The sequence below is a fragment of the Alligator mississippiensis genome, chromosome 3 (assembly GCF_030867095.1).
Source record: "Alligator mississippiensis isolate rAllMis1 chromosome 3, rAllMis1, whole genome shotgun sequence".
In the NCBI taxonomy this organism is placed as follows: Eukaryota; Metazoa; Chordata; order Crocodylia; family Alligatoridae; genus Alligator; species Alligator mississippiensis.
The window spans coordinates 20,535,326-20,562,403 of NC_081826.1; the positions used below are offsets into that span (position 1 = coordinate 20,535,326).

The 27,078-nt window shown below is 41.7% G+C and overlaps 1 protein-coding gene across 1 annotated transcript in view; it reads left to right on the top strand.

Annotated features, from left to right (window-relative positions):
• Window positions 1-26,636, top strand: part of FBXO32 (F-box protein 32) — a 28,069-nt gene extending 1,433 nt beyond the window's left edge. The window contains exons 2-9 of the mRNA XM_006274407.4: window positions 3,932-4,044; window positions 5,777-5,826; window positions 6,416-6,508; window positions 13,705-13,798; window positions 14,327-14,511; window positions 18,745-18,927; window positions 19,914-20,057; window positions 21,009-26,636. Coding sequence (XP_006274469.1) covers window positions 3,932-4,044; window positions 5,777-5,826; window positions 6,416-6,508; window positions 13,705-13,798; window positions 14,327-14,511; window positions 18,745-18,927; window positions 19,914-20,057; window positions 21,009-21,098 — 952 coding nt within the window. The 3' untranslated portion in view covers window positions 21,099-26,636. The remainder of the gene's footprint in view (window positions 1-3,931; window positions 4,045-5,776; window positions 5,827-6,415; window positions 6,509-13,704; window positions 13,799-14,326; window positions 14,512-18,744; window positions 18,928-19,913; window positions 20,058-21,008) is intronic.
• The last annotated feature ends 442 nt before the right edge of the window (window positions 26,637-27,078 follow it).

A 27,078-nucleotide genomic window follows, 5' to 3' on the forward strand; every position in this document is an offset into this window, starting at 1 on the left:
GACAAATTTAGTCCTTCTGGGTATCTTTGGGTATACACCTGCTTGGAACAGGGCTGAATTTACTTGGTGACTTTGCAGATTTTATCCTGAGGCTTTTAAATCTTTGCCACCCCTGTGAACTTGAGCCCCGGGTCCGAGGACCCCATCGTAACCAGTTCTCTGTCGCCTGATCTCATGCTGTGGAGTACCAGTGAGTCATCTTATCTGCTGATGTTTCTGTTCCCAGTAGAGTAAGCATATAAACAAAGATGTAACGTCTATTGAAGATGGGGATTAATAGGGCTTCTGATTTGGGTAAACATGGTGGGCCTGACTTTCCAGCTGCCAGGGGTGCAGTTCCTACTGACTCTGGAAGATACCTACATTCACTGATGAAGACTTCTTGGCCCACATGGGTTCTGTACCATTTCTGGGCTGTCACCCAAGTGTGCGAAGCTCTGCCTTCCCATGAGACGATAATCTACAACTTAAATCAGAGAAGGGGGTGGATTGCATTCAGGGACCCACTGCAATTCAGAAAAGTATGCAGCAGCACCAACACACAAGCTTGACCCTGCTTGCACCAAAGAAAATGTCAAAGCTGTCATTGAGTCAATGATGCAGGATGGGTCCCTGAAAATCATCTGGACTACTGCCAGCTTTGCTGGGAAACTTCTGTAATATCCCTCCCCCTGTTCCAGAAGAATATATGTCCTAAGACTTCCTGGTTCATGAGAAACATGATGCCTTTGCAGCTATTAATCTTTCACAGATCGTAAATAATGTTCCTTGTGTAGCTTGATGACTCTGAATGCAAACAAAATGTTCAGGCAGTTCAGCTGTTTACAGTGCTGCAGAGATGATAGGCAGGGAGACTTTGGGTGTGATGATTACCAACGGCCAAACTGCTCGTTCCAGAGCTAGGCTCTTGATGCAAGGCCACCCATTGTCCCTATCAGAGCCTAGAGTGAGGGTTATGTAGACCATGATCTGGACTGAAGGGGGGGGGGGGGGAATACTTCTTTGCACACAATCATGATGAATGTGACTGAAGCTGGCATACAGTAAGCATGATTTGTCTGTGACCTGCAGGTAGAACGGGGTCTCTCAGTGCAGCAGAGGTTCGTGTATTTTTGTGAGCTCCACCAAAAAAGAAAGCTTAGAATCCAGAATATCTGCCGTGCGCCTAGGAAGAATGTCAGACCTGGTAAATGTTATGGCTGTTGACTGTAGAGTAATGAGCTTGGTGCCTTCCTTCAGTTCCTTCTGTGGATTTTCATGCCGGATCAGACTCAAGGTCCATTCAGTCCACAGTCCTGTCTGACAGTGCAGTATGCAGATGGTTATCCCAAACTACCCTTCGCCCTCCCCAATTAGATTTCATCAACAACTGCTGTTACGAAGATCTCTGATTATAGAGCCATTCGGTGTCAACTCTGGAGTCAGGAGTGGGTTGAGATTAAAGGCATAATGCAGGACTAAGATCCCTCTGTTCCACGCTCCAGTGACTGAGTTTAATCTTGGTGTCTGGCACGCTAAGCAGTAGGGATGGTTGCACACTGTAACTTTCTTCAAAAGTTGTAACTTTTTTTCCTTTAGAGGACTTTTTTTTTTTTTTTCCTCCTCCCACTCACTGACTAAACCACTGCAGCTCGGCCTTCACACGCAGGCTAGCTCCCATCTCTGACACAGAGCGCTCTTAGCCAGCTATCGGGCACCCCATCTGAGTTGCACCAGTGAAATCCTCGGGGCAGCCTGTGAGCTGCGTCTATGTGAATCCTGACAACATGACTCATAGTTTCATAGTTTCTAGGGTCTGAAGGGACCTGAACAGATCATCAAATCCAACCCCCTGCCTGGGCAGGAACGAGTGCTGGGATCATAATACCCCAGCCAGATATCTATCCAACCTCCTCTTGAAGACCCCCAAGATGGGGTCATTAACTCTGCTCTTCACTTAAGATGCTGGAAAGCTTAGGAGGAAAATGAAGCAGTGCAGGGCTTTGAGGTGTGCTCTGAGAGAGTTTTTAGTGTCAGAGTGGTTGTGGGGAGCCTCCAATTCTTTCCCTTCCTCTGTGTTCAACCTACCGATGCCTCAGGTTCCTGGGGGAGTTCCTCTTCCCACTGTTGGACCCGCTCTGGACCAGTATGGATGTGTCCGAATAGAGCCCCTCCTGTGGTTTGCTAGAGGAAGATGTTGCTTTGGGAGTAAGAGTTTGCCTTGCGCAACATGAGTCACATAGCTCCAAACTGACCCATGGAAGAAGAGGAAGCTTCTGTCACTTGGTCTCGCTGCACAGCCAAGTGCTGTGGAATTTGGAGTAGCTGATAGCAAACCTTCCCCATGTTCGTGTGACCTAATACTACCCTCTCTCTCCCCCCCCGCAGTTGCAAGCAAGCTTAGGAAAAGGAATACAGCCAGCGGACCTATATTTAGTGAGATTCTCTGCGTTTTGTTCTCTTTTGAGATGATGTAAAATATCTTTAAACGACAAGCCCTTGTAGCGTGCCCTGTAATGGTTAAGCATGAACTACGTAGGGCAGGAAGCAGCCTGACATCTTTGTCTACTCAGACGAGACTGCTTATTTATGCGCCTCTTGGGCAGGAAACTCGGCGCATATTGCAAAGCTCTTATCTGAGCTCTGTAACCGTCACGAGTCTAGCATCTGACTAGGAGCAGGGACAGGTGCAAAGGTGCAGGACCGAAAAGCAGTGGTGACAAAGCAAAGAGAAAGAACAAGCCTGGACTTTCAAATAGGACAGTTTTAAAACCTCCCTCCTTCCCGGTGGCAGCTTGTATCCCCCCAGATGGGATATTTGTTTGCTTTTCCTCTAGCCGCCTGCCAGGATGTCTCTGCTATCCCTAGCACCAACTCTGAGTCTGGTGTAGTGCCTTTTCCACTGCTGTTTACGGTGACATGAGACTTTCCTCTCCCTGCTGCCCGCAGGGTCCTGAACAGCAGTGCCGACACTGTCCCTTCTCCATTTCATGCCGCTGCTTGACACTGTATAGAGTTACACAAAACATTTAAAGGCTTGATCCAAATCCCATTGAAGTCAATGGGTATCTTCAAAGGTTTGACTTGATGCATGTTTTTGAGATGATAAAAGCTCCTGTCCTGGTTTGTTGCATCCCTCTATTACATGATTAGTACAAGTAAACAACTGGATGCATAACCTTTCTAAATAGATGATTTAGCCAGAGATCCCAGCTGATAATGCCCCCCAGTTAGTTGTCTGCAGAGTTGTGGAGACAGCCATCCAAACGTGAGCTGGTGGTTTGCTTATGTTTACAGGCATGCAAGCTGGGAGCACATCTCTTCAAAATAAATTTCAAATCTTGAAGCTGGTTGTTCAGTTCCCCTCCCAAAGCCCTTTTATTAACTGGCATGAGAATATTATGGCCTGCCACTACAGAGTGAAAGCTTTGGGCACTCTGGTTCTGCATCTTCATAGGCATGTGGATTGTGCTTTGCATGAGCCTCTCTGAAGGAGTTGCAATCCCAGTTAGCCACAGCAGCTGGTAGGAAGAGACCACATCAAACCAGGAGAAGGTTAAAGAGAGGACAGAAGTGCTGCAAGGTCATGAATTTCATCATATAACACATGCTGTTTGTGTGTTTCTGTTTTTTTAGGTGTGTATGTATAACATGTATATAGGTACATTGTGTGTGTAGGTATTACTTACCACAAAAATCTAAGCATGGAGGGTACAAAACCCTTAATGAAAAAATATATCTTCAGATTGTTACTATTCATTTGTGAATTCTAATCCTACTTCTAGTTCTTTCCAGAATAGCACTAAAATGCACTGTTTGTAGGTGCAAAAATGGACATAGTTTACAGGGACCAGTTTTCTGGGAAGAGTAAAATAGTTTTTGCAGTTAAAAAAAAAAAAAAAAAAAGCCCCAGACCACAAAATAAACAGAATCTCTGCGTTGTCATTCACAGTTACTGCAAAAAGGAGGACCGCAATAAGGAGAATCTTTTCACCGGCATGAACTATGATGTTGCTGCCAAGAAGAGAAAGAAGGACCTGCTGAATAACAAAACCAAGATTCAGTGTAAGACAGCCGTTTGGGTATTTTTAAAACAAGTTGTTGGAGGAGGGGAAAAATGCTGCAGTGTGTATATTCTTGCATAAATGTCAAGACGCCTTCCAGAAACCTCTTGAGTTTCTTGTACCCTTGTGTGACTTAAGTAGAGAACTTGGATATGTTTCTTAATATGAAGATTTATGCCCCTGTTGTTAATCCCTGCTCCAAGCATTGGTGCTTGTTGTGTTCAAATTTTTGTCATCTGTATTTGGCAGAGGAAGACTAATTTTTTCCTATGGTACATTCAAGTGAACCGGTTCCAATTTTTTTTTCTCCCCTGTAGACTTCTTGTACACAGCAGACTGAATTTTACTCTCTCTTCCCTATACACATTTATACGAACAGAGGCAATAAGTCTGAATGTAAATTTGGGCCCTCACTGGCCATGCAAAGCACATGGGGGGCAGGGAAGATTCTGGCCTGCTCTAAATAGTGGAAGATTTTAACTCAAGTGCATGTGCAACTTGGGCTCTTATCTCTCTGCCCAGTATGGGTGGACCCTGGGGAAAGTGCACAGATGAGTGTCTGCCTGGGTCTGACTGTAGCATTGATAGCAACATTTGTAAACTTCACATGCGCAGAGAAGAAATGGTACTGTGAGAATCATCACTTGGCTACCTTGCAACCCCCAGGGTTTTAGTAATCTCTGCCAAAATTGACTCCCAGAGGTGTATTTGATTCAGTCTGCAGTGTAAACAAAACTAAACATTACTTTGACCAGTCAGTGACCAGATTCTGCCCTTGGTCACTGACTTAAAGGCCTGACTTGAGGATCTGCACATGTGCAATGGAAACTTGGACCTGTCCCGTAACTTTTGTTTCCTAACATAAGGGCATCTGCATTTGCATCCTCTGTGCTGCATTACATGTAGTATTCTTCTGCACTGAATCCCGTCTTCAAAGATAAAAGCTGAGAGTTTAAAGTTGCCTTTATCTTTAAAGATACTCTTAAAGATAAGGGGAAGATAAAATCATGGTTTGCCCTTAAACATCTTCGCTAAGAAATGGCCACTGTAAAATGCATTGAAGAAGGGAATGGGAGAGGACAGTGCTGAGTGGGTTCCTGAACTCCTGCTTTGCATCATTTCCCAACACCTACAGGAGAGCAAAGATGTTCATGTTTTTGAATTTTTAATTTACTCCCATTATTCATGTTTGAGTGGGATGTCAAAAATATGGCAAACTCAGGCCTAAAAAAAATTACATGCAGGTAAAAGCAGTTTCTTGTGGGCCTCTGAATGCCTAAGCTTACCACTATAAATGCTAGAGTACCTCTGAGTCTTGTGATATTTTTGCTCAACTTTATACTCGGCATTTAATCTAGACACTGTAACCAAGGTAGTAAATATGTAATAAAATCAATAACAACAAAACCTGGCGGTCAGCCTCTCTTATGGGCTGGGAGCAAAGCAAGTGAGGTGCTGTGGTAGATCTGCAGTATGTAGATTATTAAATACAAAGAGGCTTGGACTGTATCAGTGAAACGCATGCCCTTTCTAGGATTCTCCTTCTGTCAGATGAAGGATTAGGGAAGCAAAGCAACCCAGAAGGGCCTGATGGTGATCCTGGTTACATCAAAAAATTAATACCAGTGGAGATGATGGAACTAGCACGAGACCAGAATTGGGCTTCATCTTTTTACAAAGTTAACTTTTTCATACATTAACCGAAGAAACTGTCTCTCTTCCTTTTTTAACAGACTTCCATCAAGAAAAATGGATATATGTTCACAAGGGAAGCACAAAAGAAGTGAGTACCCTCTTGTTTTATTTCCCCATGCTGGTTTTTCCAAACACTGTTAATGGGTCAGACCTCTTGACGTGTATTTTGTCATAGCAAAATAGTAACAGTTAGGTCAGCATTGTCAACTGGGGGTATACCGCCACCGCTGTGTGGCTGCCGTGCGCCACTGCCACTTCATGTTGGGCCGCCGGGGGACCCCCTCCCCCTCCATATCCAGAAGAGGGTACTTGCCAGGATGGGTATGCTCCTCAAAAAATGTTGAAAACCCCTGAACTAGATGATCTGGCTTGTAATTTGTCTTGCAGTGGTGATAACAGGCCATAACTGGGGATCAGGCCTCCATTGTGCAAAATGCTATCCATACTTTGAAAAATGACTTTGCTTACCTAGTGGTAAACCAAATAACATCCTTAGCTTTTGCCCTGTTCATTCCTAGTATGAAAAAACACTACATGCCAATTCAATTGTATGCATGGGGAGGAGTAGATATAAGAAACCTGCCTATGACCATAAATTTGATAGGTTGGTTTGGGCAATGTAGTTCTGTCTCTGTCCCATAAAACACGACAAAGGTTTGTGCTTCTCATTTTCTCAGCGTCATGGCTACTGTACCTTGGGAGAAGCTTTCAATAGACTCGACTTCTCCAGCGCTATTCTGGATTCCAGAAGGTTCAACTATGTTGTTAGGGTAAGTATAAGGCCAAGACTGACTTCACTGTACCCCCTTATGAAGAAACAAATTGTTGAGGTGCTTGATTAAGCAAAGAGTGAGGTCAAAATTAGAAAAGCTATGCTGTGCTCTTCCACAGTGCAAGGGGGAGGCTTTGGGACCAGTTAAAGCATCTCAAGGTATATAGATGTCCATCTGTCAATTCCCTGCACAGGCCAGATAGATCCCACACAGCCTGCTTGTGGATATACTGGCAGTGGAGGGCCTGTGTAGAGGAGTGAAACAAAAGTTGCACATCTCCAGTTTTCCTATCACATTCTGTGACGGAAAGCTGGTGTGGTGGTGACTTGTTTCTGAATTTTTGTTGGGGTATGTGCATGTGTGTGGTAGTTTTAAGTCATCTGTTCAGTTTCTTTTTGACATGACTTGACTGTCCTTAGTCCAGATATCACTGAGCAGGTCTCCCCAACTCAAACTGCCATTTTCTTGGCAGTCTGAGCAATGAGGCCATGGAAACTTGCCTAACTCAAGGCTTTGGAAGAGGATCCATTCATCTCGTAGTTGAAACTCTATAAAAGGACATTGTAAATTTGTAATGTTGATGTCTGTGCTCCAGGTTTATCAGCCCTTCTCCTTAATGAACACTAACTGATGTACCCCACCACCAAAGTACAGGTATAAGATATGATGGGCAAAAACTTGGGGGATGCTGAATGCCTCAAGTGCAGTGGAATAGCCTGTGCACTGGAACACAGGCTATTTGAGATGCAAGTGAAGATTAAGGATCCCTGAATGTCCTGTTTACTAGTCCATCAGTGACCCATTTGAGAAGGTAAAAGTGAGAAGTGTGGGGGGGCATGAGTGAGATGAGCAGAGCTGAATATCCAGGAGTCCCTGGCTATTAACTCTGAGGAAACACAAACATGACTGTAGTTCCATGGACAGCTCCAACAAACTGGTTCTCCTGTTATCTCTGCACAACCTCTTTAGATAGAAAAGGACTCCTAGTACTACACTTCTACATTAGATCCTTGTGCAAAGCCCATATACGCAGACCAAGACTTCTTCTTTAATTATCAGTGGTCCAAGGCTCCTCTTCACACATCATCACCAGATGATCATTGATGGAGTACAAGCTGTTTAGGTTTTAGGTTCTGGGGCAAGCAGAGTCTTTGCTGTCACACTGCTTTTACTCAACTGTTGGAAAAGAGTTGGCCAAAAAGATGATCCAGAATAAGTTTAGCCTTGGATCCTGCACCTGTTGGGTGGCTGGGTATAGGCCAAGCATTCCAACCTCATCTAATCAAAACCTCTTATCTTTCTGTGCAGCATGGAGGTAGTGATTGTTACTTGGTATTCTCTATAGCTAACCTTTTTTTTTTTTTTTGTCCAGCTGAGCTACTGTTAACTTTTATAAAAGACAGTTTAGTCCCTTTCTTTTTCCTTTAGACTCCCTGCATAATGAAATCGCTATGTTTGTCTGTGCTATCCTCCACATAGCATGCAGCAAGCCAGCTATATAAAAATTTAAGTGAGACTTTTTTTTTTAAGAAACGTAAGATGGAATTAAATTTTGGTGGTCAACTGAAGCTTCTAGAATGACAGACCTTTATGGGCTATCTTCCAACATGATCATCTCCAGTGTTCAAGTGTAGACATTGTTATTTGAAGCTTCTGTGCATGTGGAAAAACAATAGTACAGTGACCAGATCTGTAGCATATCTCTGGTGTCTAATGCTTTTAACCACACTCTACTACTGTGTAGGGCAGAAATCAAAGAACTGTAGCTGAGGGGCAGAGGGTACATGTAAATTTAATGTTAAGCTCCAAAAGTGATTTTGGTTCCTGTTTAGGATTTGATTCTGAACTGATGAGCCATCCATTAAGTAGCTGGCCAAGTAAAGTTTTAGTCATGGTCAATTTATTTTCAGGGTGTTGCTGTATAGCAGTGTAAAGACACAAGCAGAACAAATTGTGGCACTTTTAGATTCTTCTCACCATCCACTATCGCAGATTGGCAGAGGCAGCAGCCTCTCACACTAAAGTCAGTAGGCGTTCTTGTTTCTTTGACTTGCCTTGTATCCAAGCTGTGAGATTTGATCAGTAGTTTTAAGAACATGGCATAACCTGGAAGCATGAATCTTAAGCTGGCTAGCAGTTTGGCAGGTAAAACCAGTTAAATCTAGTCTTATGCTGCAAATATATAAAACTGACTTGGCCAATACAAACTTTTCACTTAAGTCTCTGGATAGTAGCTCATAACACCACGTGCATGGTTTGTTTATGAAATGTCCTGCCTGGACATAGAGTTGCCTCTTGGCTTTTGTTTGATAGTCCTTAGCAAAGCAGGGAGATGCTCCAGAGCATGTAGATGAGCAGTCCAGCACACAGAACATGCCCTGACTTGCACACTAATTCCCCCCTTTTCCCATGGCTAGGGAAGTACAACTCCATTAGCCCCACACATTTGACTGATAGCATAGTGTCAAATGCAAACGCTTTCTAAGTGCCACTTCGCAACTGAAGTAGAGAGTGAAGGTGCAGGTGGCCAGGGAGAAGTTTAAAATGCTTCTCTTTGTATCCTGGAAACTTCATTATAAGCATTGTGGACTACTAAACAATATAGCTTTCAAGTGCACTGGGAGCTCCCCTGTTAACAGCCCAGCTGTTCATATAGAGCCTTTAGCATATCTGCTTTGCTTGCTTTTTGTAAAACTTATGAAAAACTCAGCATTCAAAAGCCTACCCAAGGTTCCTACTTCTGTCTCCTGGATCTTGCTACTAAGTATGCCCTTGTTTGGGTAAAACCTGAAAATCCTTTTGCTAAGCTCATGCATCTCGCAGGAGCACTAACAACTTGCTTTTGAGCCAGGAGTGGCTTGAAAATATTGTTGTTTTTTTTTTTTTGCAGTTTATAGGTAACAGCTTGGCAAACAGTGTTTTCTACAGAAACACATCACACACGATCCAGTGGCTCCTTGGCTTTCAAAGGGGAAGACACTTCTTTACCCACACTCACCTTGTCATGATTGTTGTGACTTACTACACATCTCATACTGTTGGGGCTATCACCCTGAAATGGGTTCTTGCTGGCTAATGACTTGCATCTCCCTATCCACTGTTTAGCTGCAAAGTTAAACCCTTCACTTCTCAGCTCCATTAGTAACCAAGAAGCTTGGAAAATAGTTTGAGCTTAGACCCCACAGATTAATCCTGAAGTAGCTGTGGAACAGTTTAAAAATGGAGACTGAATAAAGGTATGCTCCATGTACATCTGTAACATGAGCTGACATGGCACCTTTTAGACAGCAAGGCAAACACTAAAGCTGTTGCCCGTTTTCTGAAATGTTTTTGGTAGATGACAGTGAGCTTGTGCAGACTTTCCTCCCTTCACAACGATTTACCTTACAGTGTTTGCATAACAATATTTTGCAAGAGATGAGGCACTCTTGCTGTAACACTGCTTCAAATCATAAAGTGTTTGAACCTGATCCCAGCTGCCTGAGGACAGATCTTCTTGAACCACATGATCTAGATAGCTCATGGCTAGCTAACGTACTTTCTCAGATTTATGTGTTAAAATTTCTATGGGACCTAGTTTTAGGAATCCTGGATTTACATTGTAGCATCTGTTTGTAGATCCGTTGGTGTCTTTTTATTGTGAGTTGCAGTAATTTATCTGGCTATCAGTTTCATTCCAGGCTGGAAGTTGGCATATGAAGCATGAGTGTGTGTGTGTGTGTGTGTGTGTGTGTGTGTGTGTGTGTGTGTGTGTGTGTGTGTGTGTGTGTGTGATAGGGGGGACAGGTTTTCATTGCAATAAACTTCTGTTGCAGATGCCAGAAGCCAGATATTCAACCATGGGAGTCAGAGTTGCGCAAACTTATCTTAGCTGAGGATCTGACATACTATACTCAGTGCTGCATTGTGACTTGTGTTTTGACAACTCTTGTGGGGGGGTGGAGAAAAATACCTTTTATCCCTGTACCACACTACAAGTTCCTTTTTCTTCACTGGCCATTCATGCGTAGCCCTGTGTAGTTGTGTTTGAGAGAAGGCCAGTAGTCTTTCCACAAACCCCAAACTAGCTGACCAGCTTGCTCTCTAAATGTTTCAATCTGGGACTTTCTTAGGGGGGTTGGTTGGGAACTCTTTTCATTCTACCTCCTAATTGTTGAGAAACTAGAAAGTATCTTTCTGTCCTTACATGTCACAAGGCCAATGCACATGCACACGAGTGGAACCAGGAAGATTAAGGGCATGGAGCACCCTGCAGCTTTTCATTCCACCATTTATTTATTTATTTATTTATTTATTTATTTATTTATTTATATTGCCTGCCTAATCCTTCCAAATAAAATGAGATTGAATTGGGTGAGGAGGCCAAGGGACTTTCCCTGGGGATATTGCATAGAACAGAAGAAGAGAGCCACGGACCTACCATCACCACCTCTGCTTCCATCTCCCACCCCATGCCCTTTATGTCCAAGAGTAGGAACTGTTTCATGTGTCTCAAGATGTGGCCCAAAAGTTTGGTTTCCCACAGAGGGACTGAAGGCTTCCAGATTGGCAAGACTGGTGGTTATTGAGCATCTTCAAAAAAAATTAGGCCCTGGCTGCTGCTGTTCATCTTTCCCTTTGTACTGTTAAAGCTAGCAGCACTTTGTACATGGATTTGGGTGAATACCAGTGTCAACAGTGGTTTCTGTGATACTGCATGTAGATAAATTGACCCTGGGGCAGGGGAGGAATGACGACTACAATCTCCCTGTTCCACTGGGTATTATTCTTGGTTTGCAGTGGTGTTAGTCTGTATAATGCATTGATCAACATGCTGTATGCCATATGTGTTGTGCATTTCTAAACTCTGAGCCATATTTCACTATGTCCCCAGTAATCTTGGAATAAATTCCATTAGCTCTGTCGTTCTGGATCTTGGTTGATGACTGTAGACCCTCAACGCAAAGCTGCACTTTGCTACTTATTGTTCTACCTGTCTTTATGTGTACTGGCAAAGAAAACTAGTGTTACTCACATGTCTGGAGTCTATTTTGGAATCTGGCCGTTCCTTCTTGGCACTGCAGTTTGATCTGGAATATGATGCCTCAGGAGGCATTCATAATATTGTATTCGGATAGGATTTTATCCTTTATTTATTGCTGCTGGAAAAAGGTGATATGTGATAGCTTTGCTAATTTACTTGATAAATAGCAAAAGGAAGGGACTCTACTTCATTTTGATTGTCTGATTTTATTTAATTCCCTCGGTATTCAAGGATCAATTTTGGTTTGGGTTTTAATTAAAAAAGAACAACTGAATCTTATAGCATTTCAGCCACTTGGCATTTATAACGTGTGCAAAGACTTAGTGTGTGTTAACATCTTTGTAAGCAAAACTCTGCCCTGTTTGTTTGGTTTTTTTATAATAAAGTTTCTTGAGGAAGCTGTTCCCGGGGCCGTTCTAGAACTTTGCAAAACAGGGACAGGACTTGTTTATGGTTGAAGCCGATCTGGGTGTTTATATGACTGCATGGCCTGGCAAGTTGAGAATCATAATTGAAGGTCATGAGGTTAAATAGACCAGTACTAGCAGTTTATTACAAAGACTATTTTGAGGAAGTGTTCTTTTTTTTTTTCACCCCCCCCTCCCCCTCCCTCTGAACTTTTAGTGTTCAAAAAAATCTTGGAAAGATTATAAAAAAAGATTATATTTAAAAAAAAAAAAAATCTTGCTAGCTAGTTTTATGCGTTGGAGTATATACACTGTACAAGTGAGAAACAGCAGAGAACTGTCATAACACAGGTACTACATATTAACTGATGAGCTTGTCCCTTCATTATCTCACCTACTCGCTCAAATTGAGTCATGACAAAAAAAGCCCAAAACATTTCTGCCCTTCACAGAAATGTTAAACTGTGGATTTTTTTTTCCCCATCTTGTTTTATACCAATCATGTGAAGTGCAAGATTATTAATAGACTGTAAACATCAGATGGTTTTGAGTTTAAAGTTGGCCTGAAAGATGAACAGAAGAGCAGACTGGTCACTCTAGGCCACTTTACGGCTTCTAGCTGACAGTCACATGCTAATGACAGAGATGAGCAAAATGGGCAAATGGTTGCAATAATACCTCTCTCTGAGCTCAAAGCTTATGGCAAGGGGCCGATAACTTTATGATTTCATTCCTGCCATTCTTATAGGTTGGCAAACATCAACTCATGACTTATCAACTCTTGTCAGGAACCATCTCTGTTACTTGACACAAGGAATAGCAACTGCTCTGTACCATCCCTGTTGCCAGTAATGGGATAGTGTAACCATGGATGATAAAGCATTTAATAGGCCAGTCATGTGATGATACATGTGGATTGATTGGCAGTATAAATGCTCTTTCTTTCCCTTCTCAAGTAGAACAGAAGGATATGAACCACTAGGAAAATAGAATGGCTTGTAAAAAATGTATGGCTTTCAGATCTCCCCCTAGGCTTATAAAAGGGTTACTGCCCATGATTTATTCACTATTTAAAACTATCAAAAATCCTTCCAGGACACTTGTTATTCCAGTAGAAAAATATTTTTTTTTTTGAGATAAAATTCCTTCAGTAATTTTACTCCAAACACTGCAGCAATTGAGCTAGTGCATAGGAATCAGCAAAGTAAACACATGGCCTAAATAGTTCTGGATTCTTTCAGTTCTAACAATAATAAAAATGAGGAATTTTGTAAAATAGGAGTCTTAAGCTTTCCTCTTCATGAAAACTCCTGTATGAAACATGTTGCCAGAGAGCGAATTGGAGTGTCATTTGGCATAAATGAGGGAATCTCTGATGCTCAATGCATGAGTTTAATTCTTGTCCCTTGGTGACACTACTTGTCTATGTATATCGGTGCGAGACACTGAGATACACCATTCATTGTTTGAATAGTCACTGTCAGTCTGACCAGTGGCTTGTGGCTTTCTATACCTCTGAACCATGAAATGATGCTGGCATCACTTTAAAGAGCCCTCTTTCAACAGAAGGTGCTCTTCTGGGGTGGGTTTAATCATCTGTTTTTCCTCTTGCCCTTGCATTTCTCTGTGGTGTGCCTACCTCTGTTGTGTATATAAGAGCAATAAACAAGTATCTGAACTGCTGGGCTGTCATGTGACTGGAAGGCAAGATTAGAAAAATATCTTTGTACTCTAAGACTGGCAACTTCTATTTTTATCCACAGCTGTTGGAGCTGATAGCAAAGTCTCAGCTAACATCACTGAGTGGAATTGCTCAGAAAAACTTTATGAACATCTTGGAAAAAGTGGTGCAGAAAGGTAAGAGAAATATAATGACCCTGGCTTATATCCACAGCATCTGGTGACAACCAAATCCAGGATGATCACAGTGGAAGATTGGGAAGAGGTGCAGAACAAAACCCAGAATTGGAAGGGAGTTTAAGGGTCACCTAATCCAATCCTGGGCACAGATGTAGGATTTGCAATATTAGACGAGTTAATCTCTTCCTGTGACTGAGGTCCACTGGAGAGAATTCCCTGGGTGGGAGTGGGGGGGGGCGTGTACTTGGAAGTACTGCAGAAAGGCCACATGCCTCACCTTGGCTCAGTCTCTGGAACAATGAATTATGAGGAAATGTGACCTCTCTAACTTGTCTTGTCTAGCTCATGTTGGAGCTCTCTTTATTTTTATTTTTTTTTATTAAGATTTCAGCCCTTAATAAATTACTGTCTCTGATCTTAGAGCAAAAATTAACTTTTTTTTTTTTATGAAACCTTCAGAAGGAAGTGAATAACAAAAATATATATGAACTCCATTTTCCCTTCTCTTTTTCTTGGCTTCCAAAGTTCTTGAAGATCAGCAGAACATCAGGCTAATAAAGGAATTGCTTCAGACTCTCTACCAGTCACTATGTACCCTGGTTCAAAGGGTAGGCAAGTCGGTTCTGGTTGGAAACATCAACATGTGGGTGCACAGAATGGAGGCTATCCTTCACTGGCAGCAGCAGCTGAACAACATCCAAATCACCAGGGTAAGCAAGAATCCTGGCCCTTGCTGAGAGGCAAATAATACGTTGGCTCTTTCATACAGCCTTATCATACAGCAGCTCCTGCCTGGGGGACTGGATCATTATTAGTGTTCCCAGACTGCATACAAAGCATGCTGATTTAGAAATTTGGATTTTAAGATTTGAATTGGACCAGATAAGATAATGGAACAGGGGTTTTATTTTTGTTATTATTTTATTACTTCCAAGTTGAAATTTTAAACCAAGATGAAGAATTTTTTTTTTTCTTTCCCCTTCTTCCTCCCCCCCCCCCCCCCCCCCCCGAGTTGCATGTTTAAATGTTCCAGGTGGTTCTGAGCTAAAACCAGATTTATCTAGGAAAAGCATGAAGGAGCCTGGCATCCTCAAGTGCCCCCCAGTCACTCTGTCTTGAATGTAATAAATGTGTTAGATGCAGGATCCACTTCAAGTTGTAATGGAAGATGGGCCTGTAAATAGACATTAATTCTGTGGCTTTCGTAGGGTAGGAAGCAGCTTTCCTACCCTGAGAAACTTTAGGGTGTTAAAATTCTGACCCAAGTTAAGATGGAAAAAAAATACATCTCGATTCTTTGTAAACTGAAAATTCCAAGCTCTCCACTCAAGTTTATCAAAAATTTTGGTTTAACACATATCCTCTTTTTAATCCTACATTTGCTAACACTTCCAAATGAAGACTTGCTTAAGTTGAACCTTTGGTTTCCAGTGCTGCAATATGTCCTCCTTTTATGACGTGACTCTTCAATTTGAAATTAACTGTAAAAATCCCAGTCCCCTCAGTGAGACCAGAATACAGACCTAAATGAACTGTCATGTGAACTTTTTCCATACTAAGCCTGCAAGAGTTTAGTGAAGTGCTTGTCCTTGTAATTTCAAAGCAAGTAGTGCTGTATCCTGTGACCAAGGACACCTGAAGTTAAATCCACCCTGCAGTCAAAAGAGAGGTGATGAGAAAGAAGTTGATGGGCAATGAGCTCCTCCGGGCTCTGGCTCAGCTATGTCCAGTGGCCATATCCTCAATCCCACAGTCATCTGTATGGACATATGGCCACTGCTTTCCATGGAGCACCTAATGGGTTTGGGCTTCTATTGGCATGAAGCTTGCAGAAGAATTGGGACCCAACTGGTTAATTTAATAGCTAAAAACATTTTCCCTTCTTGATTGAACCCATACCAAGTCAGGAAAGAAAGTCACCCGCATCAGTTCAAAGAAATGGTGTTGATCCCAGCCAAAGTTCTGTCGTATCGGCATTTGCAAACTGAACTGCCTGTATGTTATGTACTTGTATTTGCTGGCTACAATGTGGAGGAGAGGCAGTTGGATATATATATAAAATTTTAAAGCACTGTTTGAATATCTTAAGCTGTAGAGCTTGGAGAAAAATGTCATTTTCTTGCTCTTGTTAATGGCTGTTGGGTAAATTTGAGTGAGGGGAGGGGAAAGGGACAGCACAGTACCGAAGGCAGTTGGTCACTCACTGTAAGTGGGCTAAGTGTTTGGGGTATTTCTGAAGGGGAAGATGTCTTGAAACAGCTATAAAGTTGGGGGGGAAGGGGGGAATAGATTGAAACCTACCTACTAAGCATGTGCAGTAATTTCTTTAAAAGAAGAAGAAACAACTTTTCTGTCCACTTTTAACAACAAAAGCATCCTCTGATCTAATCTTTTTCTTCTCCAAAAAAGTCATGTTTGAAAGGTAATGGAAAGAACAAAAAAAAAAAAAGAGCAGATAATTTTTTTTGGCCCTGATTTTCAGCAGAGCTCTCAAGCATGTGCTTTAGTCTCACTGACTTCTTCAGTAACAAGACATCAGCATGTACATAATAGCTGAGCTGAACTAGAAGCTCAGGCCAGTGTGCTTCACTTGAATAAAACCCTCATTTATTTAAATAGGCCTTCTGCTCAGCAGTATTGCAGTCTAGTGCCCTTTGGACATGAGGCCTTTAAGAGGTTATAACCAGTCCTGCATCTTCTGCAGGAAACTTGACTTTAATTGTGGAGTGAGGGCAAGGATCCTGTGATGTCCCGGTACAACAGGCAGATCTGTTGCAGGGTAGGGGGTGTCCCAGCTGTCTTGGTTCCAGCGAAGCCTTCATTTCTTAATTGACACAAAGTAAATAACACTGAATTTAAATAGTTGCATTTAATCATGCAGAACTCTTGCATCTGAATCTTTTGCTTGCCGCAGGGGTTTTTCACCAAGAACATGGAGGCTATTGCAGTGGGAAACAGAACAGGAGACAAGGTTGATAATGGAATCTGGAGAGAATTAGTTAAATGTTTCTTCCGAAAGGATCAGTATCAAAATAGTTAACCAAATGACATTTACGTTAATGCTGTGTTAAGAAGAATGGAACAATGGGGTCCTTTGGGGCTGCTGTTGATTGGCAGTCATCACTAGATTTGTTTGTGATGCTGTTGGTAATTCTCAGTGCTAGAAAATTGGTTTTTCTAAAAGAGAAGCACTTGGCTAAAGGGTGGATGGACTGTGCAGCCTGTTTCACTGCTGTGATGCTGCAGAGTACGTAGGCTTCTGTTCTGGACTAGTAATAAATAGTTTTGTTGCCTGCAGATAGAAAGGTAGGAACTGTTTGGTATAAATACACTTATTATGCCCTTGAAGTCCCAGACACCACCCTCCAGCTGATGGAGACGGGGTCATTGGAGTAAAAATAGTGCCACACAACTTCCATCATCTGCTCAGCAATTTGTGTGTTTGGTTTTAAACAATTAATTGCTATGCCAATTGCAAAGAGGGTGAGGTGATGCCACAACTTAAAATAGAGGCATCTCTGTGCAGGGTAGTTGATGACTTGGGACACTTGTTTAAGGTCCTTATTTGTCATTTTACCAGGGGAGCCCAAACCTTCAAACTTTAACTTGTCTGAATAATAGTTTGCTACTTCATGTAGCAATTGGAGCCCATATTCTTGTTTTCTCACTGCTTGGATCTTGGTCCATGCAGGGGACTTTTTCCCACATTCAACAATCTGAATCTGGGTAGCAGTGTAGTCGCACTGATGTTAATCCAACACAATTACAGTGTGTTCTGATGGAGCCTCAGGGTTTAGTGCATGAGCATAAATACTGATTGCTGTTGTTTAACACTGGCATACTTGTGGACAAATATATGACCCAGACAAGACCTATAGAAGTATCCTCTGTAGGAGAGAACTTAAAAAGAACATTCCTCAGTAATTGCTAACAATATCCCAAGCAACAATGGCAGTGAAATCTTGCTTTCTACCATTACCCATGAACTGCTCTGGTTCACCTAAGTTCTTATGACCCTAAAAAAGAAAAAACGTTAGTTTGACACACAACATCCAACCTGTATGGACTGAATTAATCTGAGAACTCCAGGGATAAAGACTTTAGCCATCTTGTTCTACAATCAAAATTGTGCAATTAATGCTTGGGAGAGCATCATGGATGCTGTTCTACTACAGTAAACAGTGGTAGTGTTGGTTTTGGTCTTCCTTGTGTTTGTACAGCCTCTTGCACACTGGAGACCCAGTTCCAATTCTGGTTGGACCTACCAAATTTTCAGTTTGCGTGATTTTTGTGGAAATCTTGAATTTGGGTGGACTGCGTGGAAAAATGGCGGGCTCCATGATTTTGGCAGGCTTGTTGGTAATTTTTTTTCCTGCAAGTAGAGAAAAGGATGGGAAGCCTTGCACTCTCTTGGAGCATGGAGGGGAGGGAGCAGGGAGGAAGAGGGCCAGGGCAGCGCAGGGCTGCTCACAGCAGGAGGCCTGGATGCAGGAGGCAGTAGCTGCTTGCAGCTTCTGCACCTCCTGCTGCAAGCAGCCCTGCCCCACTTAATAACATGCAGATTAATGGCTTCCCCAGGCTTAATTGCGGTAATCAAGTTGTGGTTTTGGGCTATGTGGTAACCTGCAGTGAGGGGTGGGACTGCTAGGGGCCCTCAGCCAATTGGGGGGTGGCTGTCATGCTCAGCCCATGTAACTGGTGGCCAGCCCTAGGATCTGCCTGCAAAATCAGCTGGCAGTCTCTTCAAGTTCGGTAGATCCCTGGAAGTAGTGGCTCAAAAAAACCGTAGCCCATGAGAAGATCTCCCAAGGAAATTGGTCTCTTCCCACAGATGGGAAATCATCCAACACTGCTGAATCCTATGTATATAAAATCTTTAGTAAGTAATAATACAGCTGTATTTGGTTTAATTCATCTTGTATCATTTTTACTTTTTTTTCCAGCCTGCCTTTAAAGGAACAACCTTTACCGACCTGCCACTGTGTTTACAATTAAATATCATGCAGCGGCTAACTGATGGGAGAGACCTTGTCAGCCTTGGTCAAGTTGCCCCTGAGCTGCAGGTGCTCAGTGAAGACCGACTGCTATGGAAGAAACTCTGCCAGTACCATTTCACAGACCGACAGGTAATAGGAAAGAAGTTACTGCTAGATCAGTGACCTATTGCAGTCTGTATATTTGTGAGTGAACATAAAGGACCTTCCTCATATTGAGCATTACTTGGATCTAAAGCTTATACCACAAGTTTCTAACATTGACTGGCATGTTATGGCCAAAAAGCTTTTCTGTTGGAAGTTTGATAGTGTTGGAAATGCCCCAGTACTGATCCCCGAAATGGAAGGCCTCTTAACAATAAGGGCCAATCTCTTCCATGTTGGCTGCTAACCAAGGTAATCCAAAATGGTAATGACCAAGTGTTGTCATTGCTTGTACTATATTGGAGAGAATTCTTTCTTTATCTAACCTTAGCAGTCACAGCAGTTGGCATCCTTGTGGACCATCTCCATAGAATGGACAAGGATTGAGCATTCCATGAGGAATGACTAGTATTTTTGCCCTTTTAAAGAGAAAACACTTGCTGGCTGAGGTGGTTTGTCATCCCTAAGAAAGGGCCAGGATGTTACCCTTCCTATTGCACATGCTGTGGCTGTTTTGTGAATGAGCGTTTTGGGCTGCCACCTAGTTATTCTAGAGTGGTAATTTTCAACCAGGATGCCATAGCATTCTAGGGTGCCTTGAGATCCTTTCAGGGGTGCTGTGAGGTGCCACACACTATTAGCTCAGTTAGGTTTACAAACCTGATTCACAAATAAACCCAGAGATTTCAAATAGAAGTCCATAGTTGTAGTGTTTTTGAGTTCTTTGCAACAAGCTACTCGTTTTGTTTGGGGGGGGGGGGGGGGGGGGTTGTTTTTTTCCATAGGAAAAAAAAAAGGTGAAAACCGAGCTGGCACTTTCCAAGGGGCGTCTCAAATCTGTCCAGGGTTACCTTAAGTCTGAAAAAGGTTGAAAGCCACTACTTTAGAGTACGGAGAGAATTCTTTGCAAGATCATTCTTCAAAACAAACAAATGCTAGTATGCACTCAGTCTGCTTCTCTAATTCTGTTTTAGATTCGCAAACGGCTTATTTTATCAGATAAGGGGCAGTTGGATTGGAAGAAGATGTACTTCAAACTTATAAGGTGTTACCCAAAGAAAGAGCAATATGGAGACACACTGCAGCTCTGCAGACACTGTCACATTCTCTCCTGGAAGGTACGTATAGAGGGTTTGTTTTCTCTGAAGTCTTAGTGGAAAATGCAGGTATACAGCGTCTCTGAAAGTCAGGCCCACATAGCTTAAAGCCCTTGCCATTCCAGAAGGTGTCTTCCTACTCTTTGTTACCCCACAAGGACCCTGTCCTTTCTTCATAGAGGAATAGCAAGTCCCATTCATGGCCTTGAGGATTAGTGTGTCTCCCTGTGATGAGAGAAGAAGGCTGGGTATGACTCAGTCAATTGGAGGCATTTGGGGCATGTCTACACAAGATGCATTAATGCACGTTAGCGTAATTTAATGCACATTATGTGTGCATCTACATGTGCATGCCCTTATTGGACATTTAAAATGGTGAAATTAGGTTAGTCATACCTAAATTTGATACCTGCAGGTATCATTTGCAGGTATCAAATTCAGGCGCAATTAGTTAAAGCACATGTAAACACAACCCAGCACTAACTTTAGTGCCGGGTCTGCCCAGCCATGATAGGTATACGGCAAAGCTGCAGAGACTTGGTACTAACTTAGTGCCAAGTTTCTGCACGTGTAGACACCTGCCAAAAATACATTAAGCTAATGCACATTATATTTAGTCGCGCTTAGATGCACATGTAGATGTGCCCTTATTGAACCTTGGGGACATATTCTGCCGGCTGTTTTCCAACCTTCAAAGAATTGTATGCCAGTTTAAATGCAAGGACAACAGAATTGAGCATTTGGATCCTTGCCCTGTCTCCCTCAAATATTTACCTGTCCCTAAAATCTAAATCTGAGCTTTGACTTATGCTTTGGGTGAGAACATAAGTAACACTGATTTTGCTGTCTAGCTCGTGCGTGCAAACTGGATGTGCAGCACATGGCACAAGGAATGGTGCTAGACCAGTCTGAGTTGTGACACTCATTCTCTTGCCTCTCTAAACAATGTTTCTTTTTTTCTTTCCTTTTCAGGGTACAGATCATCCTTGCACAGCCAATAACCCAGAGAGCTGCTCCATTTCGCTTTCACCACAAGACTTTATCAACTTGTTCAGGTTCTGAACGCGGGGTCTTCACAGCATATTAGATTCTTTTAGAGGACACTTTATGCTGCTGAGCTTGGACACTCAACTTGTAAATAGTGTAAATGTCTGTGATGGTTTGAAGCTCCTGAGGCAAATGAGAAGAGGAATTTGAAGACAAGAGGTGAAATTGCTCGCTGACACTCTATTTAAGTAGTAACAGACTCCAAACAAGACTGGTGTGGAAAGCAGCATGTTGTAAAAAGTTCCTTTTCTTGATCAGAGTACAAGATACAGGACAGAAACTTGAGTCTCAGTTTTAGAAGTTAAAACTGAATTTTCCCCTCCGCTCCACTCCTGGCCATTTGAACATTTTTGTTGTTTTTTTCAGGTTCTAATAATTGAAAAGGAAGCAATATGAGTTGAGGACTATTGAACTGTTCCTCCATCTGGTTGTTATTTACAACAGATATTTATAAATATGACTTTAAAAATATTTATGGGGAAAAACATCCCTCTGACAAGTTTTAATAATATTTGTGTGAGTTTAAAAAAAATTGGATACATTCTGAAATATATATCATGTATAGGACTTTATCCTACTTAAAAACAAAAATCACACACCACACCATTTTCTACCTCTGAGGAAGAATATCTTTCAGCAAAAATCCAGTGTGCAATGTGAACTTTTGTATTTTGTATTTTGATTTAAAGGGAACTGATGTTTGGTGAGTAAGCATTTTTCCTTCACATTTTAATGCTTACTTTTTACATTGGTTTTCTTGCTCTACTCAGTGCTTGATTGCCTAGACAATAGGCACCTTAGAAATACCTAAGATTTTTACTCCATCCTCTTTTGAATTTGTTTTAAGATTAAGCAAAAAAACACACCAGGGTGTGGTTATATTTAACAAGGGAATGTGATGGATTTGAAGGGACCAGATCTAATCTCTTACAGTGTAAATAATTAACAATAACTTCTGATTTCTATGGAATTATGCTGAGTTTACACTGATCTGAGAGATTAGGATGTGGTTTGTTGGGCCTTGGTTTGGTTTTTTGTTTTTGTTTTGTTACTATCAATATACACTACATTACGTATAATGTACCACATGCTCCCATTTAAAGTCAAGTGGAATTTCATCCTCAAGGGAATCCTAATGCCCTGAAACTGGTGCAGCTTGGAGAAGAATCGGACCCATTAGCAAAACTCCATGGAAGCCAATGGAATTGTACCAGACTACATTCCCTGAGGATCTGGCCCATGATGGTTATCTTGAATGCGGTTAGTTTGTATTTGATGTAACAGCAGAAGTATTGTGGAAATCCAGCTGTGAATTCCTACTAAAACAAGGATGCAACCAGTCCTGAGGGTGAGTAGGGGATTTCTGACTTCCTAACTGGCATCCCATAGAAATGGAAAAGACTTTATCTTGCCTATTCCCCTGCTAGTGCCAGAGTGCTTCACATTGTATCTAGGCCTCAAACCAAACCTTGGTCCTGTTTTGAGTTCAGCTGATTTCAGCCTGACCTAGGTTTGGTTCTCAGTATTCTACAATACTCATAAACTTGTGGATTTTGACCTCATGTGAATCTGGCAGATTCCAGTTCATGTACAAAAGGTTTTGGAGGAAAAAAACCACATAGAAAAATCTTTGCAGTTCCATAGCAGAGTTCACATATGGCACTTTCTCTTTTGTAAGCAAGGCACAACAGAATGGCAAATGTTGTAAGTTGAATGGTATGTACAAAGGAAGTGTGAGAGAGGAGTACTCAGGACAATTCAGGAAGAACTACTTGAGTTAGTTAAATATTCTGTTCCTTTTTTACATTTTTTTTTTTTTTTTTTAAATAAATGATCTATAACACTTTCTGCAGCAGCTGTTTAATATATATTTGCATTTTTGCAAACTGAATCAATTTTTGCTCACTCTTGGAGTAGATGTGGAAAAGAAAGAGGTCCAGTGATTTGGATCGAGTATAAAGAATAGGGACTAAAGCCCTGATAAAGGGAGATGCTGGTTTTGAGGAAAATGGATATTTTGCTTCATTCCAAAGGCAAAAAGTTTTGTTCTTACAGAAACTTTTAAGAGCCAGGGTGTGAATCCTCCCTGGCAGAGAGCTCAGCATTATCCAGAGAAGGGTTAAAAAGTGTCCAAGATGGGGAATTCGTTCCAGTCATTTTCTCCTCCCGTCCATGCCCTCCATCAAACACTGGTGAAAGGAGTAATTATGACTTTAATATTAATGTCAATTGAAAGTGGTAACAAGCTGGTTATCCTGGAGAAATGAATCTCTGATTGTGGGTGTTAGCGTCACAAGTAAGGAAGGTAACGGAGGCCACCTTCTCTCATTCATGCCTGTTCAGCCATCTGTGACACCATTGAGGTTGTCCAGATATAAGTGAGGCCAGGATTTAGCTTGGTGGAAGTGTTAGGGGCAAGAACTTGATAGTAAATGAAGTGCTGCCATTGTCTGCAGATCCTTTTATTCCTTTCTCTAGCAGCTAAAAGTACTTCAGTAAGCTTCTGTTTTTGAAGGCCTATTTCTTCCCCACTCATAGATTCATAGATGTTAGGGTCAGAAGGGACCTCAATAGATCATCGAGTCTGACCCCCTGCATAGGGGGTCCTCCAATCCCACTACAGTACTTTGCCTACTCCCAGTAAACCAGTCTGTGACAGGGAAGTAAATGTGACTTCCCAAGCAATGAGTGTTTCAGGCTAAAAACAAATCTTTCCATTCAAGTTTTTATTCGAGTCTCTCTCTCTCTCTCCTTTGTTAAATTCACTCGGTGTCAGAGTTAACCTCAGGGTTTGAATTCTGGTCCTGCGTTTCCTGTTCCACTAGCATTAGAGGGCTACAGTGTGGATTTAGAGCCGTGACTTGGCATCTTCTGAGCTCTAGTGCTCTAGTCCTGGCTCTGCTACTATCTCCTTTCAGGCAGATTGCCTACTCTCTGCCTCTCCCCCCGATCCGTTAAGGGAAGATAACCCTGGCCCCACACCTCACAGTGCCCTACTGCTTAGTACATGCTCATTAACCATTCTAAGTACAGTCCTGATCTCAAAGCATTACACAGGCATTATCCTAGGGCCCTTTCTTAACTGTTACACTAGTTCAGAGTGACATTTGTTTCAAGACTGCCTATATAGCTACCCAATGTAAAGCCTCCAAGACAGAGGCTTAGAGCATGAAAGCAAACCTAATACAAAATATTAAGGAATGTAACTTATTAAATGGCTCTGCTAGAGAAAGAAATAGAAATGGAATCTGTCTCGGACAGCAGCTCTGGTTCCAACAAAGCCTCCGTCTTTTAACTGAGATGCACAAGTGAATGATGCTGAATTAAATAATTAAATCTAACAATGCAGCACCCTTACATCCAAATCTTTAGCTGTAGAGGTTCTTATGGCTGTCACAGTAGTTCTTAAATATGACGTTGATTTTTTTGCAAGTGATGAGGTTGCAACAAACCAAGCTTTTTAAAAGGAAAAAAAAAAAATCAAGTATCTTGGCTTTTTCTGACCATTTACAAAGGCACCGATCTTCCATTCAAGCAGCTTATCTACACTGCTAATACATCTGCTTGGCTTGGAGAGGCAGGATAGTGAAAACCGAACCCTGGGTAAGCAGATTGATATACGGCTGCCTTTGCACAGAGACCTCCTTATTTTCAAGATGATTCTGGCAAAGTTAGCGGAAAAAGAAAACAGGCTTTTATCTGTGTTTTGGAAAATACAATAGTAGTAGTAATGTTCTCTGCAAAAAAAAAAAAAAAAAAAAATCATTTTGGTACATTTTGTGGAAGGTTCCTGTTAGGAATGCCTCCATTTCAACACTACAAAAAACAGCACAGGTTTGTTAGCCAGCATAAATCCAGAGAAATTCCACTGAAGACAATGGAATGACTCTGTATTTACCAGTGCAGCTGAGCAGAATGTGGCTGTGTACAGCAACTTAAAATAGTCTTGTACAGTGGAGGGGGCTTAGGAAGGAAGAGTAGACCTTGCTTTTCAGCTTCCTACAAGAGGCACATATTTGAGTGAGTTTTAATGACAGCCACTTCAAGAGGCAGGATTTCAGTTGTACATAACTTGAGCAGCTTATGCAAAGTATGGTATCTTTTTAATGCTGATTATAAACTGTGTGCACCTCCTCTTATATTGGGTTTTTTAACTTCTTACCTTTCTTTTTTTTTTTTAAGATACTTCTGTTTTGTAAAGTCCTGTAGGAAAGCTTGTATTGCTCTGTAGATGTGCTTCATATGTTTAATTGCACCATACCACTTTCTGTACATAGGAAGGTCTTTTAGTCCTCAATTTTTTTTCAGCTCCTATAGTGACTAAATTTTGTGTTCCCATTGCTGTTTGGCTTTAATTACTCTTACAAAGCTAACTGCTTTTAGAACATACGCAGGTAGTAAACCAGCTCTTCCTGCCTAGCTAATATTTTGGCCACTACTAGTTACCACTGAAATAGACCAGGAACATTTCAAAAGCAGTAAATTACTTAATAAATTTTACATGATTCATGCATCAGATTTTCTGTTCAGGATGATAAACAATCAGTGTTCTTTAGGGGATTCTTAGTAGCCTGGTATACAGCTTCTTTTCACAGATCAGCACCTTGCCAAGAAAAACACAAACCTTGTAGATTAAAGTGCTACTCTTGCTAGCGGCTTATTGGCAAAAACACTGCTGTGGATGTGATGGCTAATCAATCTAAATGCCCCTGTTACAAGATTTGGTACTCTGAAGTTCAGCTTGTTCTGTCAGAGTAATGTGTCTTGACATGCTAGCTGCTTGTAAATCTTTAATACTTGTTATGGTTCTTTCAAAACTCCTGGGCATGTGACACACATTTGACTGGCATCCATGCTACTGCCAGTGTTTAGTGAACTGGCTCCCTTACTGCATCTGCGGATAAGAATTTTTCATAATGGAGCCCAATCTTAATATACTCTATCCCTTCACTACCAGTAGTCAGCATTGCCCTGGATCGCCCAAGGCTTTGCAGAATCTGGCCCCGAAAAGACAGCATACTAGTCCTGTCCTTGACGTATGCAATCTCCAAAGGAGTCTCACAATGCCGACTTAAATCATTCCCTGTCCCCAACCTGCTCTGGCCTTCTGCAGGCCAAACTGCACTTTCATTTAGGTGATCCCATTGCTGTGAATGAAGGTAAAGATTATCTCTCTCTTTAGCCATTGCTTGCTGTCCACAGTGCCAACAGGTCAGCTCTGGAGTTAACACTTTAATTTGAAAAAAGCAAGTGAAATAATTTTTAGGAGCTAGTCAACAGTAATAATAAATACCTGATTTTTATATATGAAAAGAGCTTGTTTTTCTTAAGAACTGTAACTAGCAAAGGTATGAACTGAACAGCATACCTTGTGTATTAAGACTTCTGTTTAATATTGTGTGACTTTTAAATCTTTCCATATAAATTATTTGCACACACTCTCCTTGCATGTTCAACTCTGATTTTTTTTTACAGCTGTTTCATGCAAACAGTGATGTATTTTTGTAAAATGTTTTTGACACTGAATTGCAATAAATGTTCAAACAATGTGAATCTTGGAGCTGGTTGATTTGTTGTTTCCAAGCTGGTACACTTCTTGCAAATGAAAACCTTGATCACAAGGCCATTTGGAGTTTAGACACTATGGGAATGAGTGCTGCAGAAATACCTTGAATGGGTAGATATGCTATTTTTAAGCTTAAAAAAAGAGTTCTGTATAACTGTCACATTTGGTAAAGCCAACAAAAAGTCTATAACTGAGTTAATTCAAGGCTCTATGCTTGTCTAGTACACAAGACTAAAACTTCACCTGAATGGAGTTTAACTGGCAGTTTCTAACCTGCCATTCCCTCCTCAGAGATTGAAATGCAAGGTTGTTTGAGCAATAGATCTTCAGGAGCCATTGGGCTGGAAGTCTTTAATTGAGCAAACCCCCAGTGGAAATCCAAGTTACTCCCACCCAAGTCAGGAGAGCATGATCTGAACCCAATCCTCT